Source organism: Mauremys reevesii, linkage group 13 (assembly GCF_016161935.1).
Source record: "Mauremys reevesii isolate NIE-2019 linkage group 13, ASM1616193v1, whole genome shotgun sequence".
Classification (NCBI taxonomy): Eukaryota; Metazoa; Chordata; order Testudines; family Geoemydidae; genus Mauremys; species Mauremys reevesii.
Genome location: NC_052635.1, coordinates 22,050,166 through 22,067,623, shown reverse-complemented (window position 1 = coordinate 22,067,623; position 17,458 = coordinate 22,050,166). Strand labels below are relative to the sequence as shown.

At 48.7% G+C, this 17,458-nt stretch overlaps 2 protein-coding genes across 3 annotated transcripts in view; one reads left to right on the top strand and one right to left on the bottom strand.

Moving 5' to 3' along the window:
- NECAB3 (N-terminal EF-hand calcium binding protein 3) overlaps window positions 1-17,458 on the top strand; it is a 125,075-nt gene that overhangs the window by 95,147 nt on the left and 12,470 nt on the right. The window lies entirely within an intron of this gene.
- On the bottom strand, window positions 758-4,726 carry ACTL10 (actin like 10). Of its 2 annotated transcripts, none has more exons than XM_039499326.1 (2): window positions 4,575-4,726; window positions 758-2,015 (listed from the first exon to the last, which is right to left on the bottom strand). In XM_039499326.1, exon 2 carries the CDS (start codon window positions 1,907-1,909, stop codon window positions 791-793), a length of 1,119 nt encoding a protein of 372 aa, XP_039355260.1. In that variant the 5' UTR covers window positions 1,910-2,015; window positions 4,575-4,726; the 3' UTR covers window positions 758-790. The 2 variants fall into 2 exon arrangements, with proteins under 2 accessions (XP_039355260.1, XP_039355261.1); XM_039499327.1 differs by lacking the exon at window positions 4,575-4,726 and adding an exon at window positions 4,080-4,496.

Below are 17,458 nucleotides of genomic sequence, written 5' to 3'. Positions count from 1 at the left end.
TCAGAATTATTAACTTTGTATTAGGAATCTTGCTATGGCAACATGGGGAAAGAATGCTTTCTATATATGCTATCATCCGCACCACTACGCTTCTCCCAACCCTGCTCCATTTGGCTCTTCTGAGTTCTGCTAGAGTGAGTCCAGTAGACAAATGGGGTGTTTCTCTTCCTGACATTCATAAGTACAGCTTGATTGGGGATTCCTTCTACAATCTGCAGGACAAAGATCCATTCTATTGAAATTCAGAGACTTGGGGGAAAAAAAAAAGGAAATTCTCCAACAAAACTTTAAGATGAAGTTAAAGTTGCAGCAGCACATCAGTGTTGGGTGCTTTGTATCCCTGCAAGGCACTAGAATTTTAGTGTTGTCTATACACAAACTGGAACCAAAATAATTAAATCATTCATGCCAGCTTCAGTTATTTTGGTATAAGCCTATATGTTGCCACGCTTGTTTCAGATTAAGAGTGGCCACACACAGACTTCCATTGAAATAATCATAGGTGTGAATTAAAAGCAGTTTAATTACTTTGGTTCCAGTTTGTGTGTCGACAGCCCCAGAAATAGAAACTCAGGAAATCCAGGAGTAAGGTGGTATTTCTCAAACAATGCACTAATATGCACTCAGATAATGATACCCTTAACTCTGCCCCTGGAGAGAGGACAGGAAACTGGGATGCCAGATGCATTGCTTTTCTTTGTTACAGAGACCTTTGCATTCCTGCCTTGGCTTTAATTGTATAGACAGAATTATACCATTTTGGGCCAAAACAGTGGTTATTTATTAGAAACTAATTGAACTTTTTGTGGACATATGCTGCCCCGCACTCCTGGTACTCGCCCTTTCTCATCCACATATGCCGGAAGGATTTAAGCGAGGCTGCCATGGACCCTCCAGCCCAGACTGCCATACTCCTCTTTGGGGCAGCCAGAATTTTAATCCGGTAGCCTTTGCCATATAACAAAGCATCCAGCTCTGAGCACATCCTCTCAGGGAAGCCAGGAAACATTGATGAGCCTCCTGATAACACAGTGTTACCAATAATGTCTCCCTTGCACTCATCTGGCACCTTCTGGAGGCTTTGGAAAGCTAAAAGGTGGATGCCTGGAGAGTTTTGGTCTAGCAGTTTTGGTTGGAAGAGTGGCTCTGGGCAGCAGAACCGCTCCTTATCCAGAGTTATCCAGTGCCCATCAGGGGTCTTAAAACCCATTGGGAACTGGTGAGCTTTGTCTTGGAGGTCTCCTTCATAGTCCATGGACACGTAGCAGCACTGCTTCTTCATCTGGGTCACTGTCGTCTTCTGCAAGGTACAGAGCAGCTGTGGGTCGTTGGAGCTCTTCAGCAGCAGGGTATGCATGTGCTTGGAAAGGAAAAACCCAGCCACGTCCAGGCGATAGGTGGCCTCCCTCCAGATCTGCCCAGCGCAGATGGAAGTGACATGGGACACCCCAGCCCCGGTCTCCACAGCCAGGCCAGTGACCCTGCCACAGGAGCAGAGGGAGAGGAGCCCCGTGTTAGCCACATGCAAGGCTGGAACACCGAAGTCCTCGAAGAACACCTCGGCCATCTTCTCCCTATTGGTTGTGGGGCAGGAGGGTGAGTCTGTCATGAGCAGCGGGCACGCCTCAGGGGACAGTCTCAGCTCACAGAAGAAAAGGTGGCTCCACAGATTTTGCATGGCTTCCCAGTCGGTGATGATGCCGTGCCTGAGCGGGTGGGTTTTGGATGCCCTGGCACCGCCTGTCCCACAGCCAGTGGCGATGAGATGGCATGGGGTCTCCTGCGTCACAGCTGGGCAGGTGGGAGGCATGGACGTGGTCTTCAACACAGACCTTGGCTTGTCGTCTCCAGCAAAGCCGGCCCGAGTGAAGCAACTACCATTGTCGATGATAACCGCGACCTTTCCCATAGTGTTATCTGCACCACCAAACTGTCTGAACTTTATCCACCTCTGACGTAGGAGACGCGCAGTCAGGGATTAGCGGGAAGAAGGGAATTGGAAAGCTTGCCTCATCCTGCAACAAAACAAATGGATTATCTGTAATGCAGTTCTAATCGATTACCAGTTAAATACAAACCCATTGTTAATGCAGGATTACAGCTGAGAAACGCAATGATCAACAGTCACGACATGCCCACAAGCCGGGGGGTGCTCAGCAGCAGTGACTTGGATGTGCCGTTGAGTTGCCTCCTTCTGGAGTTGGTCTGGTTGGACACTTTTGACCGTCTCATCGTGCCTTGTCACGTAAACACAATCATGCTGCTACTTCAGCTCAGCAGCACGTTGCATCGAAACAGCCTCCCGTCACAATGGGACAGTGCTCCTAAAGTCCAAAGGAATGATCTGGAAGAATAGCAATCCAAAGTGCTGCTCGGGTGCTTCTAGGCTGAGATTTTTTCAAAGCTGCCTAGGGGATTCGGATGCCCAACCACATTAACTTTAAATCTCGGCTGTAGTGCACTATCTATGGCCTGGGGCTGGTTTTCCTATGGCATTTCTGTCAGTACTGCCACATGTGTGTCAATGTGGCTTGATAACTGTCTAGCCTTGTGCGGGTACCAAGCAGAATGTGCACCACGCATGCAGCCATGAATATGCAGAGTGAGCACAAGGCCAGAGATGCACTGATGCTTGGCTACCTAGGGCTAGAAAATCAGGTTCTACAGCCCTCTAAAAGTTATTGCCAATGTAGTTGCTTATAATAATACCTATCTTCTAGACCTGGAAGGGACTTTGAAAGGTCATTAAGTCCAGCCCCCTGCCTTCAGCAGCAGGACCAAGTACTGATTGTTGCCCCAGATCCTTAAGTGGCCCCTTTAAGGGCTGAACTCACAACCCTAGGTTTAGCAGGCCAATGCTCAAACCACTGAGTTACCCACTCCCCCCGAATACATCACAACTCAAAGTCTGTGCTATGAACAGAGGGTCTATGCTACGCTCTGTATCACTTCACCCTAAAGACTTAAATAGTGCTTAGACCTTGTGCTGATTCTCCCTGAAAACTGCATTTTCCCCCCTCATCAGTTGATACCTGCATGCCTATTGGGAAGGGCGATCTTTAATGGTGCTAAAAATGACATTCTGTGTATGCTCGGTGTGACATTTTCTACTGTTCTTTCCAAATCAAAACTGTGCAAACCTGGCAAACTCGCGCATTCCTCCGTGGGGGCTGTGGATCCTTTAGCGGTATTCAGGCCTTTATCACTTGTCTTAGCTTACCAAATGGTCACAGAGCCTTCCCACCCCTACCCACCTTACACGCACCTCAGAAAGGACCGAATGGATTTTGTTCAAATTAAAAAATAAAGCCCTCCCAGCTTTGGGCTGTGGTTGTGAAATTTCGCTCCCAAAGGAAATGTTTAAGGAAAATTGTGAGCAGCTGATAATTGGGGTTTGGACTGGAAGGATTTTCTCCACCTTATGGTGCAACCCTCTGAGAAATGGGCTGTCCCTGGCACACACTGATACGAGGTTACTTGCTGCTGTTGGGAAACTCTCCTAAAAATGTCTGTCCCCCCACACTGGGCCACGTTAAATAGTGCAGAGCTACCCAGGATATGGGCATGGCAAAGGGGGTTCTGGTGATGTAGGGAGTAGAGCTGGTTGGAAAAATTCCAGCTACATGTTTTTCGTCAGATTTTGCAGATTGTTGAGATCAAAACATTTTGAGGAAACAGTTTGATTTTGATGAAATTCCTCCGGAAACCTGGCAGGATCCGTCAGAAACTTGCCTACTCTCCTGTCAGCTCACCCGCCCAGCTCCTCAGCAGCCCACCAGGCAGGTGGCAGGGGGTGCAAAGTCTGGAAGCTGTAGGCTCCCAGGATCCGTGGCTGTGGAACAGCCATGCAGACAGACTGCCTTGGTGTCAGGGATCTAGGGTCCTGGGCAGCCCACCAGGTGGACTGCCCCAGAGCCAAAGCTCCATTCCCCTTTGTGAAGCACTTGGAAGTTTTTGATTTTCATTCTCCATCAGAACAAAACAAGATTTCAAACTAATGAAATCCTCCATCGAAATGGAGTGACATTTCTCTGCCCAGCTCTTGCCGGACGACCTTGTTGGGCACCATTTGGGGTTACCTTATCTAACACGATCATATAGTTAAACCCGATGTTCTGCAGTCTCCTCCATGCCATCCTCTTCTCACTTGTCTCTTCTGTTTTCTTTCTCCACCCTACACTGCCCCCAGATGAATGGGTTGATAGCAGCGGTGGCCACATTGCTGAGAACTCCCCATGGCAGCTTGCCACTTGTCAAATAAATGTTCATGCGTTGTTGAATTCCAACCCAAATGTGCTCAGCCCTGTTGACTGGGCCTAGGAACTTCCTGGAGTTCAGATTCCCCAGCTATAAAACCCTGCAGCTCAGTTTTGTCACAGGGTGAGGGTGGCCTTGGGTGCGTTCTAGGGCTCCAAAAGGGCCTTTATGTTGCATTTAGGGCACCCCTCTCTAAAAGAGCATCATTTCCTCTGGGGGAGATGTGTTGGAACTGCTTCCTGATTGCAGCCCCACACAAACCAGATTCTGATACCCTCCCTTCTGGGATGGAATCATGTATGGTGTGACGCCCTCACCTGATGATTTCCATGTGTTCATCTCCCCTTCCCTCTGACCCCTGGATCCTCTTGGAGCTGGCCTAGGATAGACGTTAGGGTTCCAGTGGGGGGACGCTGTCCTGGGAGTTCCGGAATCTTCCCCTCCCCCATGTGGCTTCTGTTCCTAGGAAGGGATTGTGAGCTCCCATGACCTCATAGGCGTGTGTGTGTGTGTGTGTGTGTGTGTGTGTGTGTGTGTGTTGGAACTGGTGATGCCAGTAGAATGCATTGTAATACCAACGCCCTGACTCCTCATGGGCATCAGCAGGGCTGGCTCTGGCTTTTTGGCCACCCCAAGCAAAAAAAAAGGGGGGGGCGGAGCAGCAAAGCAGGGGGAAAAAATAAAAAACACAGAGCGGCAAAGCAGGGGGGAAAAACCCAAAAAAACCATGCGGCTGGAGCGGCAAAGTGAGGGGGGAACAGCGCGGCCAGCAAAGCAAGGAAAAAAACCAAACAAAAAAACCCTACAGGGCGGCCGGAGCCAGGGTGCAGGGGGACTCCCTGTGCTGCAGGGTGCGCGCCCGGTCTAGTGGGGGGGAGGGGAAGGGAGCAGGACAGAGAGAGGGAAGGGGGGCGGCCAGGGCTTCAACGGGGCACTCACCCCGCGGCCCCGACTGCCGCGCCACCTGCCAGGAGGGCTCTGCGCTGCTCCGGTTGGCTGTGAGGGAAGGACGTGGACTGGTCTGCCAAGTTTGCTGCAGGGCGCTCCCCTCCTCCGCCCCCTACAGGGCGGCCGGATCGGGGAACCAAAAATAAAAACACCTGCTGTGCCGCCCTAGGATTGGGCGGAATGCCGCCCTGTAGAATCTGCCGTCCCAAGCACGAGCTTGCTCAGCTGGTGCCTGGAGCCGGCCCTGGGCATCAGACCCATGCAGCCCTTTCCACAGGTAGGGATGACACTGCTGAGACCCTGGCAAGGTCCCAGCCCACTGTCCTAAATTCTGTCATGTTGCTATGTGCTGTTAAACAGCCGTTGTGTTCCATCCAAAGGGAGGGGTGAAGTGATTCCTACACTGACAGCTTGTAAAACTCTGTAAGATCCTTTGGGATGAGAGAGGCTATTTACGTTATTTATCGACAGGAAGCATTTCATGCGCACTCACTGAAATGCAGCCACCTCTGTGGTGGAATGTAGGAGCTGTTTAACAATGTACAGCAACTACACAACAGTTGAGGACAGACAGGAAACTACAGGAATTGTAGGGAAGCAAGATTTGCCCAGCAAACTGTTTCACACCCCTATTCTTGCCTCCAGGGATTGTTTCTTTTTTGCTATGTTCTAGATCTCTTGCTAAGCACCACACACAGCTCAGTCCCAGTCGGATAAGGCCATTAGCTGAACGGTATTGATGGTATCCATTTAGAATTCTATTCAGAGTCCATCACCTAGAGATGGGGAAATGGAGAGGGCGGATGGGGCCAAATCCGGTGTCCTTTTCTCTGTCTTTACCTGAGCTTTGTCTGCATATTAATTTGGAGACAAATCCTGCAATGTGCTGCACACCCTCAGTGCCTGTGGACTTCAGTAGGAGTTGGTGCTTAGCACCACCGCAGCAGAGCACAGTATCTGGCAGAGCCATGCCCCTAGTAAGGAGTGCAGGACTCTGCCCATAGAGAGTTATCTGCACAGAGCAAACACTTCTGCAGGAACAAAACATAAGCCAAAATAGGGAACAATCAGGTTAAAGAATATTTAGATGCTAGATGTATTCAAATTCAAATTTGGTGCTTAAACTGAGGTAATCTCAGAATCGTGAATAATTATTTTTGAGAACTCCTGGAGGAAGGCTGAGGTCCCAGAAGACTGCAGAGGAGAAAACATAGTACATATCTTTAAAAAGGGAACAAGGAGGACCTTGGGGAATTATAGGCCAGTCAGACAAATTTTGATACCTGGGAAACACTGGAACAAATTATTAAACAATCGGTTTGTAAGCCCTTGAGGATAATAAGGTTATAAGGAATAGCCAACATGGATTTGTCAAGAAAAAATCATGCCGAGCCAACCTAATTTATTTATTTGGCAGGGTTACTGGCCTAGTGGATGGCTAGAGGAGAAGTAGTAGATGTGATATATCTTGATTTTAGTCTGGCTTTTGACACAGTCCCACATGACACTCTCATAAGCAAACTAGGGAAATGTGGTATAGATGACATTACTATGAGGAGTTGAATGACTGCACTCAGAGAGTAGTTATCAATGGTTTGCTGTCAATCTGGGATGGTGTATCTAGTGGGGTTCCGCATGGGTCAGTCTGGAGTCCGGTACTATTCAATATTTTCATTAATGACTTGGATAATGGAGTGGAGAGTGTGCTCATAAAGTTTGTGGAGGACACCAAGCTAGAAGGGGTTGCAAGCACTTGGAGGACAGAATTAGAATTCACAAGGAGCCTGAAAAATTAGAGAATTGAACTGAATTCAATAAGATGAAATTCACTAAAGAGAAATGCAAAGTTCTACAATTAGGAATAAAAAAATCAAATGCATAACTACAAAATGGGAAATAACTGCTAGGCAGTAGTACTGCTGACAAAGATCTGCGGGTTATAGTAGATCACAAATTGAATATGAGTCAACAACGTGATGCAGCTGCAAAAAGGCAAAAATCATTCTGGGGTGTATTAACAGGAGTGTCGTAAGTAAGTCACATGTAATTGCCCTGCTCTGCTTGGCACTGATGAGGCCTTAACTGGAGTTCTATGTCCAATTCTGAGCACTTCACTTCAGGAAAGATGTGGACAAACTGGAGAGAGTCCAGAGGAGAGCAACAAAAATGATGAAAGGTTTAGAAAACCTGCCCTATGAGGAAAGTTTAAACAACCTGGGTATGTTTAGTCTTGCGAAACAAAGACTGAGGGGGACCTGATAACAATCTTCAAATATGTTAAGGGCTGTTGTAAAGAGGACTGTGATCAGTTGTTCTCTGTGTTCACACAAGGTAGGACAAGAAGTGACGAGCTTAATCTGCAGCAAGGGAGAATTAGGTTAGATATTAGGAAAAACTTTCTAACGTTAAGGGCAGTTAAGCTCTGGAACAGGCTTCCAAGGGAGGTTGTGGAATCCCCATCACTGGAGATTTTGAAGAGCAGGTTGGACAAACACCTGACAGAGATGGTCTAGATTTATTTAGTCCTGCCTCAGCACAGGGGGCTGAACTTGATGACTTCTTGAGGCCCCTTCCTGCCCTACATTTCTATTTTGTGATTCTACCAGCTTCTGGGATGTGGCTTTCTTATTCACCAAAACCTGCTTTGTGGGTCTCTCCTTCCTGAAGTTAAAGATCGCTGATCTGGGGAGAAAGAGGGTGGCAACATCCAAATTTCTTTTACTCTTCAAAAAGCTCTTTCTGCTGGGGCTGTCTCCTGGTTCACGCAGTGTGACTGCACTGCACAATTATATAACTCCACTCCAGAGCGTGACTAGCAGCACAGATTGACAAGGAGAGAGAGCAAAGGGTAGTTTGTTAGCAGACAGGAAAGCACTTTCCAGCATGAGTTTCTAATAAAAGCCAATGTTAAACGGTTCAGCAACGCTTTTGTTGCTTTCTATCAGTCACAACAGAGGGACGTTATAGGAACACTAAGCCTCCCATCTTGCTATATATACTACTGTAACTCCTGATCCCTGACTGATTTCCAGTCCACTGTGTTGACCAGGTGCCAGCATTTTCTTAGCCCCAGTTTCTCTGGTTAACAATGCTCTACGGCATCTCTCGATGCAGAATGGACGTCCCAGTATGTCCGTATTCCGGAGGTTTGCTCGTGGAAGCAGTTGGCCCTGCACTTCCCACTCCACCAGGAAAGCCAGGAACCCCCACCTTCTTAGCTCTCAGCTGATAGAGCGGAGGCTCCTATCCCCTCTTTATACAATGGGAATTTCTTCCCAAGCATTTTGCCTTTTCACTTGCCATCCTTCTCATTGGTTGACTCACCTCTTGGAACCCCCAAAAGGCTGTGAAGGGAGCTGTTTCCAGGGCTAGCTCGGCAGCACTCACTTTGTAAAGCCAATTTCTTTCTCACCTCCAACCCCATCCCCCACCTCCTGCACTGTCTCCTGGAGGCCTTCTCTCCAGTCAAGGACTGCATTGGTGCCAGTCCCTTAGTGTAAAGTTATAATATTTCTTGCCTTCCTCCCATGCCCCAGAGCACATACTAAACACAGCCAGTCATTTGAGATGCTCGGCTTGGTTTATTTTCCCCCTTCCATGGGTTCCTTGGTTCCAGCGTGCGCTATAGTGTTGCTGGAGACAGCAACGCTCCTTGGGCTGCTCACAGCCTGGGCCATCCACTCACAGCGCCTGGGTGTACGGTGTACCAGAACCTCACCCGTTTTTTGGAGCCCAGGGAATCTCCTTCCTCGGCCTTGTCAGACTCCACCAAAAAAAACAGGGTCAGGATCCTCCTCATCTTCTGGATGTCCCCATCTCCGGCTCCCAGTTGTGCTGATGAGGGGAACGGCTGTGGTGGCCGGGGAACCTCTCCCCTCTTGCTGCCTGGCTCCGATCTGCCAAAGATGTTAACTTTGCTACCAGGAGAGAGGGTGATCACAGAGAGGGTCTTTGGGCTGTGGGACAGCTTCTCAAGAGGAGGAATCAGCACGGCTTTGATCTGTAGAATAAATGAAACAAACAACGGATTCTGTCACATTGGCGTGGGCCGCTTCCCTGGTGCTCTGGACCTCCCGTTTCAGCTCTCCAGCCTCGGCCAGGCACTCCTGGAGAGCAGACGTGGTCAGTTACGCTGCTAACAGTTCCACAGAGTGAAGCTACACTGGAGCTACTTCCCAGAAAGTGCCTTCATAGTGTCACCGGTCCCTTCACAGTCACCTCAGGGGCAGGGTGTTTGCTAGTTGGCTGACGGGAAATTCCAAGGCTTCTTATTAGGCAAAGAGGGTGATGGTCCTTGGGGACTTTCCATGGGTTATGGATGTGTTTTAGGGGACCGTTCCCCAGTCCCCCTGCCCAGGGTTTTGGTTTCCTGTTTCCCCGAGAGCGAGAGACAGTGGCTGGCCTAGGGGCTCGAATTCCGATTATTCAAGAAGGATTAATACAAATACATTGTCAATTAGGAACTCATGATGGTTCTTGTCACCAGCATTCCTGGGCACTGTACAATGCGGCAAACAGTATCAAAATGTACAACCCCCTACCCGACCCACCAGCGTAATGCACCCCTCCCCCCAAAAGAAAGTCATCTCGGGGCCAGCAAAAACCTAGAGAAGGGCCTTAGCCCAGGGCCAGTTATTATAGTTTTGAAACCTGGTTATGACACAAGTCCACACAGCAGTCAGCCTCTTCCTGGTCACTCTACAGGAGAGATGGAACGCGGTGATAGTGGTAGGGGAGTGGAGCCTGGCGTGTGTCTGTCTGTGGCAGTTGTGTGGGGAACGACTGTGCATGTTGTGTGGGGCGAGGGGTGTGGCCAGGTGGGGTGTGAAGCTGTTGGAGAGCATTAGTGTGGATGACCTTGTAGCTCGGGCGAGTCACCAGCTGGCACTTACAGTGGACTTGTTCTTTTTCAGATAGATAACCAGTCGCCCTTTCTCCTTTTCCTTCTCCAGATCTGGGCACTTCTCCTTCTTCTCTTGCTTTGCTTTTTTCACCTTCTTTCTGGAGTTGTAATTGCCCATCTTGTGATTCCTTCCGAGCCAGCTGGTACTGCCCCTACTGAGCCAGTTGTGTCAGAAGTCAAGGAGCTTCTGTGATGTCAACCGTGGGCATAGATGTGACTTTACAATGGATGAGGTGTCTCTGAGGCTGCCTGGCCCATTGGGTCCCATTGTCCTGCTGCCTATCCCCTGGATGCCCTTCCCTGGCATTGAGAGAAAGAGGCCAGGCTCTGTGTGTGTCTGTGTGTGAACTCCTAAAGGCATGGAGCGCTGGGAGCAGATTGCACTGGGTGGATCTGAATGATGCTAAGGAAACCCTCAAATCAGTTTGTGCCACATGCAGCTCGTTTCTTCCCTCAGCCCTGCCTGATAATGAGCTGACCCAGTACGAGTCACTCATATTGTGTAGTTTTGCTGAGTGGTCTCATTAAAGACAGTTCAGACTAAAGTATTGTTTAGAGGGCATAAGTGACGTGGATCTGGCCCTTTATTTTAGAGATGGGATCACCTATGTGTAATGCAGCAGAGCACAAAGTGCCACATGGCTCAGCGCTTTGGGATAGAAAGTAGAGACAAGTCCCGGATCCAGTGAAGCACATGGATGAATTTTAGGAAGACAAAGTGTCCAGGATGCTGGTTTAACATCCCTGTTCTTGCAAAAATTGACACGGGATCTACCAGTGATCAGGAAAACCTTTAGCATCCCTAGCAGCCCCCTACTGCCACACTCAGAATGGACTCAGAAGGCAGAACACTCCTAGTGAACTACCAGCATCACTACTTGCAGTACCCAATGTCCCTTGCAGGTCTCCCATCCAAGTATAGGCCATGTCCCAGTGCTACTTAGTTGATAGGATCACAGCACCAGCTGCTCTGGCTGCAGGCAAATGGTAACCTGTCACTTCCTACTTGAGCCCTGATCTTTGGTTTTGATCTTTCAGCTGAGAAGACAATGTGATGATGCAAAAAGGCTTATAGCTTCAGGTGGGAAATGCTGCGTTCATGCAAAAGCCCCACCAGTCTGATGTTATGTAGCCATCTACCTCAGTTGTGGCCACGTGCCAGGTAGTTAGTTAGACCTCTGATTGACAGCAGCTCAGTCCACACACCTTGAAAGTGCAAAACTGCCCCCAGGTCACCAGATACTCCCAACTGGTGAATGCAGAAGAGCAGGCCAGCATGTAAAGTTCTATTTCCGAATAATATTTTCTGTGGCATTCCCAGAGTCGTCATCTGCTTTTTAAGAGAAACAAAGGCGGCTAAAAAACTTGAGAAGGAAAAAGTACCTGAGAAGGAGAGAAATCCAGACACTGTTCTTTTAAATGGATCTAAGGATGAAAAAGAACCTTGGAGTAACCTGGACCAGTTTTAGCCATGCAACCAGAAGACACAGAAGACTTGCTATGACACACCTAATCCATCTCCTTGGCTGACTCAGGATTGTCGCCTCCAGTATATTTAATAGCACATAATCCATAGTCTAGTTGCAAATGCCCCGTGTGAGGTTGATTCACCACTTGGTTGGGAGGCTGAGAGATGTTACCATTAGGAACTCTTCCCTGATATTTAGCCTAAACGTTCCTTGTCTCAAATGCTTCCCTTTACTTCTAGTTCTGTCCCCTTGCACCGCCTCCAGAAATTCTCTTGCCTCCCCAGGAACCATTGATAGACTGTCCAGATATTTGTAGGTCGTTCTTCTGTCTGCACTCAGCAGTCAGATGCAATGGATTAGGTTCTGGACAGGGCAGTGATTCTCTCCTCTGCCACTCACGTTGTGGGTCTGAGCAAATCTCCTAACATCTCTAATCTCTTTGATGCAATGTCATCTGTGTCAAGGCATGTTGCAAGGGTTAATTAATGATTGCAAAGCACTGAATACAGGCTCAGTAGTGACACATGCCTTAAGCTTTCCTCGTGTGACAGTTCTTCCAGACTTTAAATCATTTTAAGTGATCTCCTCTGATCTCCCTTCAGTTTGTCCCTCTTCTAGGTCAACCTCCAGGTTCTACACCCATCATCACCAAACTTGAATAAGCATTTCCTTGCAAAGGGAAGGTGTCCAAGCTGACTGGGGATCAGGAGCTGAGTTTGCAAGCACCGCAGGTCCTGTGTCTTCTGGCTTCCCAGCCCTCTCTGTGTTGCTGCACGGTCATTAACTAGGAAGGGAGATCATCAAATTGCCAATGCCACTTTGGGGATGCAGAGCCACTGGCAGCAGCCTGACTCGCTGCATTGGCACCTCTGGAGGACAGTGTTACAGGGCTCAGAACAAAGCATGTTTATTACATCTCAGGCACATGGCATTTTGAAAGAAGGGGAATGTGAAAGAAATAGATTATTAGCATATTTATAAGGAGAAATTGAACAGGCAGGAAGCTGCTGTAGCTGGTGTTAATGTAGGATTCTGCTCATTCATAGAATTGTAGAAGATTAGGGTTGGAAGAGACCTCAGGAGGTCATCTAGTCCAACCCCCTGCTCAAAGCAGGACCAACACCAACTAAATCATCCCAGCCAGGGCTTTGTCAAGCCAGGCCTTAAAAACCTCTCAGGATGGAGATTCCACCACTTCCCTAGGTAACCCATTCCAGTGCTTCACCACCCTCCTAGTGAAATAGTGCTTCCTAATATCCAACCTAGACCTCCCCCACTGCAACTTGAGACCATTGCTCCTTGTTCTCTCATCTGCCACCACTGAGAACAGGCGAGCTCCATCCTCTTTGGAACACCCCTTCAGGTAGTTGAAGGCTGCTATCAAATCCCCCCTCACTCTTCTCTTCTGCAGACTAAATAAGCCAGTTCCCTCAGCCTCTCCTCTTAAGTCATGGGCCCCAGCCCCCTAATCATTTTCGTTGCCCTCTGCTGGACTCTCTCTAATTTGTCCACATCCTTTCTGTAGTGTGAGGCCCAAAACTGGACGCAATACTCCAGATGAGGCCTCAACAGTGCTGAATAGAGGGGAATAATCACTTCCCTCAATCTGCTGGCAATGCTCCTACTAATGCAGCCCAATATGCCATTAGCCTTCTTGGCGACAAGGACACACTGCTGACTCATATACAGCTTCTTGTCCACTATAATCCCCAGGTCCTTTTCTGCAGAACTGCTGCTTAGCCAGTCAGTCCCCAGCCTGTAGCAGTAAATGGGATTCTTCCATCCCAAGTGCAGGACTCTGCACTTGTCCTTGTTGAATTGGCAGTGTCTTGGTCCGTAATTAGCAGTCACTGATGAATGTCTGCTTCTGGAAATGCTGGTGGCAATAGCCTTGTTCTGCCCAGCAGCCAGACTGACTCTGAAGGCTCATGACGCGTATGCATATTCAGCAGCAACCTGCAGAATTTCATTCTGCGGGTATTTATCCCTGGGGTTCCCAGCCTTTGGCACATGCATCACTACTAGTACTTCAGAATCTTTTGGTAGCACTTCAGGCTTCTCTGCCCAGATCCACAGCAAAGGTGTTTAGGCTCCTAACTTCCATTGATTTCAATGTAAGCCAGGAGCCTATATACCTTTCTGGGTCTGGGCCCTAATCTCTGCCTTAATGCTTTTGTTGGATATCGGTGCCTGCCACTACCACATCCCATTCAGTTCATGATCTGTCCAGAATGGTGTTTGCACTGCTCCTCACTCCAGGTTCATCTGCAAGTGCCCAAGTTCCATTGCACCTGTGAATGGGTGGTGGCAGGCAATGAGTGGTGCAGCCAGTCTTAGTGTGAAAAGGACCTGGGAAAGTTGCCTGACATGGCTGGGGACTGTTGATTTTTTTTCTATAATAGTTTGAAGGAAATTCAGCTTATAACTGCCTGAATATGGAGAAGTTCTGCTGAGTAGGAGAGGGCTGATCCAACAGAAGATGGCCTCCACAGCTTTTGGACCATGGAGCTGTGTTGATTATCTCCTTTTGCTCTGCAGCTTGCAAGGGCTAATTCTGATACTCTTCTTTAAGCCTTAGGGGCTTTGCCTCCCCATCTGTAGAACAGATTCCCAGAGTCTTCAGCATGATGTCACAGTGACTGCCCAGGGTATCCCCCAGATAATTCTGATGTGGACTCTGCGTTCTTCCCCAGCTGCAGTAGGTAATGAAGTCAGCTGGTAAATGTGAGTTGGCCATGGCCTGCAGAATGAGAGTGACCTCTTCCTGGCTGACAATCTGGAGGCGTATGTGCCACCTGTCTAGGACCTTAAGAATTGTCAAGACCAGACCAGACCCATGGTCCCATGTAGACTGATGTCCTGTCTCTAACAATGGCTAGTGCCTGATGCTAGAGAGGAAGGGGTAAAATGCCTGAGGGCATTTACTATTCCAGTTCTGTGCTGTGAAGAGAATATCTTCCTCATCCCAACTCTCAATTTGCCCTTCTAATGAAAACTTGAGCTACAAGGCTGAGCTACCCCACAGCTTTCCTCCTCTGGCCTGTGGAACAGATGGCTGTCAGCCAGGAATGAACAGTAAAGGGAGAGTGCCAGGCATGGATGTAAAAGATCACGGAGGTCTTGAAACCTGTGAGCTACGGGAAGGGGAATGTGTGGAGAGCTTCCCTTTAGTGCTCCCGGGTTGTTAGCAAGGGCTGCAGGTAGCCAGTGGAATTGCTTCCCTGCACCAGAAGCCTCAAAAATCTTCCTCTTGTGAAATCTCCAGCTTGATCTCTCAGCTAAGCATCACCTGAGCTTCAGGGGCTGGATTCTGCCCTCGGTTGCACCGATTTACTCCCAGTGTAATAGCACCAATGAACCTGACCACCACAGAAGTGGTGGGATGGCGTGGAAAATGGCTGTGTGGCTATCTAGCCCGCTCTTCAGAGTCCCCTCATTGCCTGCCCTGATTCCCTCAATGACCTCTGACCTTTACTTTAGCCCTACCCCTGCATGCTGCCTTCTAAACAAATGTGGAAGACGAATTCATGCGCGTGGTCTCCAAAGAGCTGAGTCGTCTCCTCTTCGTATGCTGTGAAATTCATCCCAATGCATCCCTTTAGTTCAGCAAGGGGGCCCTAACCCGCTCCCGTGGCAGCCATCAGCACTCTGCCGTCGTGCCCGCCTGGTGCAGGGGCAGCAGGGAAGAAGATGCCAACAGGATTGATAAAGTGATGAATGAATGGGATGAACAGGAGCAGCCCCAGGCCAGTAAAACCCACCAGCCTGCCCCAGTGTGTTCTTGTGATGGCGCTGGGTCCATTTCCCTCACCAGGAACTCTGGGTGAGGACTGTTGTGTGTCCCAGCCACACCCTGCAGTGCATGGGGGTGCATGCAAATCAGTGCCTCCTCGAGAGTCCGGAGCTGGCGTTGCCCCATCCCGTGCTATGTGCTCACCCTCTACACTCTGTGTATGCTGCCGCCATGTTGCTGTGTGCGGATGGATGGCCCTTCCTCCCATCCCTTCCCCCTCTTGTGCCCCTGCACCAGGCTCAGGCATGACTGAGGCATAGACTAGAGCGGGTGTGTTGATCTGAGGTGGAGCTGGTGGGCTGGGCCGAGCTGTTTCTTTGGAAGCAGCTAATCTGTGAATGCTGCGAGTGTCCAGTGGCCATAGGGCTGGGCACTGTAGGGAGAAGCTCGGAGGGCTCCAGGGCTGGAATGTGCCAGTCACTGACCTGCAGACTGACAGCAGGGCCTGCAGGGCCTCAAGGGGTTGGTTTGTGTTGCCCATGGTCGGCGGAGTAGGGAGATGACCCATGGCAGGCAGAAACAAGACTTCCTTACACTAAGGGCAAGTGGTAGCAAGGTGACTAACAACATGGGGCACCCGTGGGAAGCGTCACAGGAATGTCACCCGAACGGAAGCTAAATCCCAGTACCAGTTCTTCCCCTTTGTACTGCCACGTGATTTTCCTGAGGGAGCATTTTCTAAATTCCGCTGGTTATCGCCATTCTTCCCAGTGCTCCAGTCATATTCCCCTTCACTGTCTGCACCCAATTCTCTGGGTTCTTTCATGGGAAAGTGTTATGTTTATTTTACCTTTCTGTGGTGAAGTAAGCTCTTTTGTCATATCAGTGTCCTGCAGGAGGTGATGGCCTTAGCTCAGTGTCTGTAGGAGAAGTGGTGTCTAGCAGCTACAGCGGGTGACTGGGCATCAGGATCCCTGGGATTTCTTCCCAGCCTTGCCACTGATTTGCTGTGTGACTTTCAGCAATTCACTTTCAGTATCTCAGATCCTCCCTCTGCTTATAATAGTATGTTTATTTGCAGCATATAGTTCAGCTGCTGGATGTCTCTGTGTGCTGTATAGTATTCCAGACAGGATGGTAAACAAGAAAAAGAAAGCTGGAACTCAAGCTGGGTGAAAGCCTGTTGGTCTGTGACTCTAGTTGTAGAAGTTTTGATTAATAATCATCTCCTGTTTAAGATGGACTGTGATACTATGACACTGTTAGGTGGGCGTAGTAAATATTTGCCCAGGAGATGGGCTGTTGCAAGGCGTAATACTTTGAGATTCCTGGGAAAAGTGCTAGAGAAGCATATAATATTATTAAAGTGCCCATGCCTTTCTCGTCAGCTTTATTCTCCACAATGAGTGTTAGCTGCATGCCCCATATATTTTGTGGCTCACCTCTGCTTACAATCTGAATAACAACAGGCTATCAAAGGAACATGATCACTCCTGCTCTACAATGCTCGGTCTTTGGCCTCAGTTCAGCAAAGCACTTAAGACTATGTGCAATTTCCATTGGACTTGACATGATTTAAGCAAATACCTAAAGTTAAGCGTGTGCCGGGGTGTTTTGCTGAATAGGGCTGGATCACTGAATCAGGACACCGATCAGGAGAATTTCTGTTGTGTTATAGTTATCGGATATTTATCAGTTTTATCAGAGATTTTCACTGTAATTGTTGGTCATATTTTGTTTCCAGTTTTAGGAGTAAAAATGATTTTATCTGTGTTTAAAAAATATCCCTTGAATTCTCTCCTACATTGGCCATCAGGATGCCCAGAACATAAGAACATAAGAAATGGCTTATGGATATAGGACATCTCTCACCTCCTTCCACAGACAGATAACCAGATAACATGGTAACAGTGGGATATTTTTATATGGATTTTATAGAAAAAGCCTATTCTCAAACTTTTGCTTGTGTCACTTTGAACTGCAGCTGGAAACTTTAGCTCTTATGAGGCAAAGCCTTGTCCTGGGTCTGAGATCTGTCACCAACGGGGCTGATGAATGTCTGAATTTGGTTCAGAGTCCAGGCTGGGTTAGTTCAAGCCAGAAGTGCTATGTATCCTTGAAGGCAGAGACTCCTCCAGTCTCCCGGCT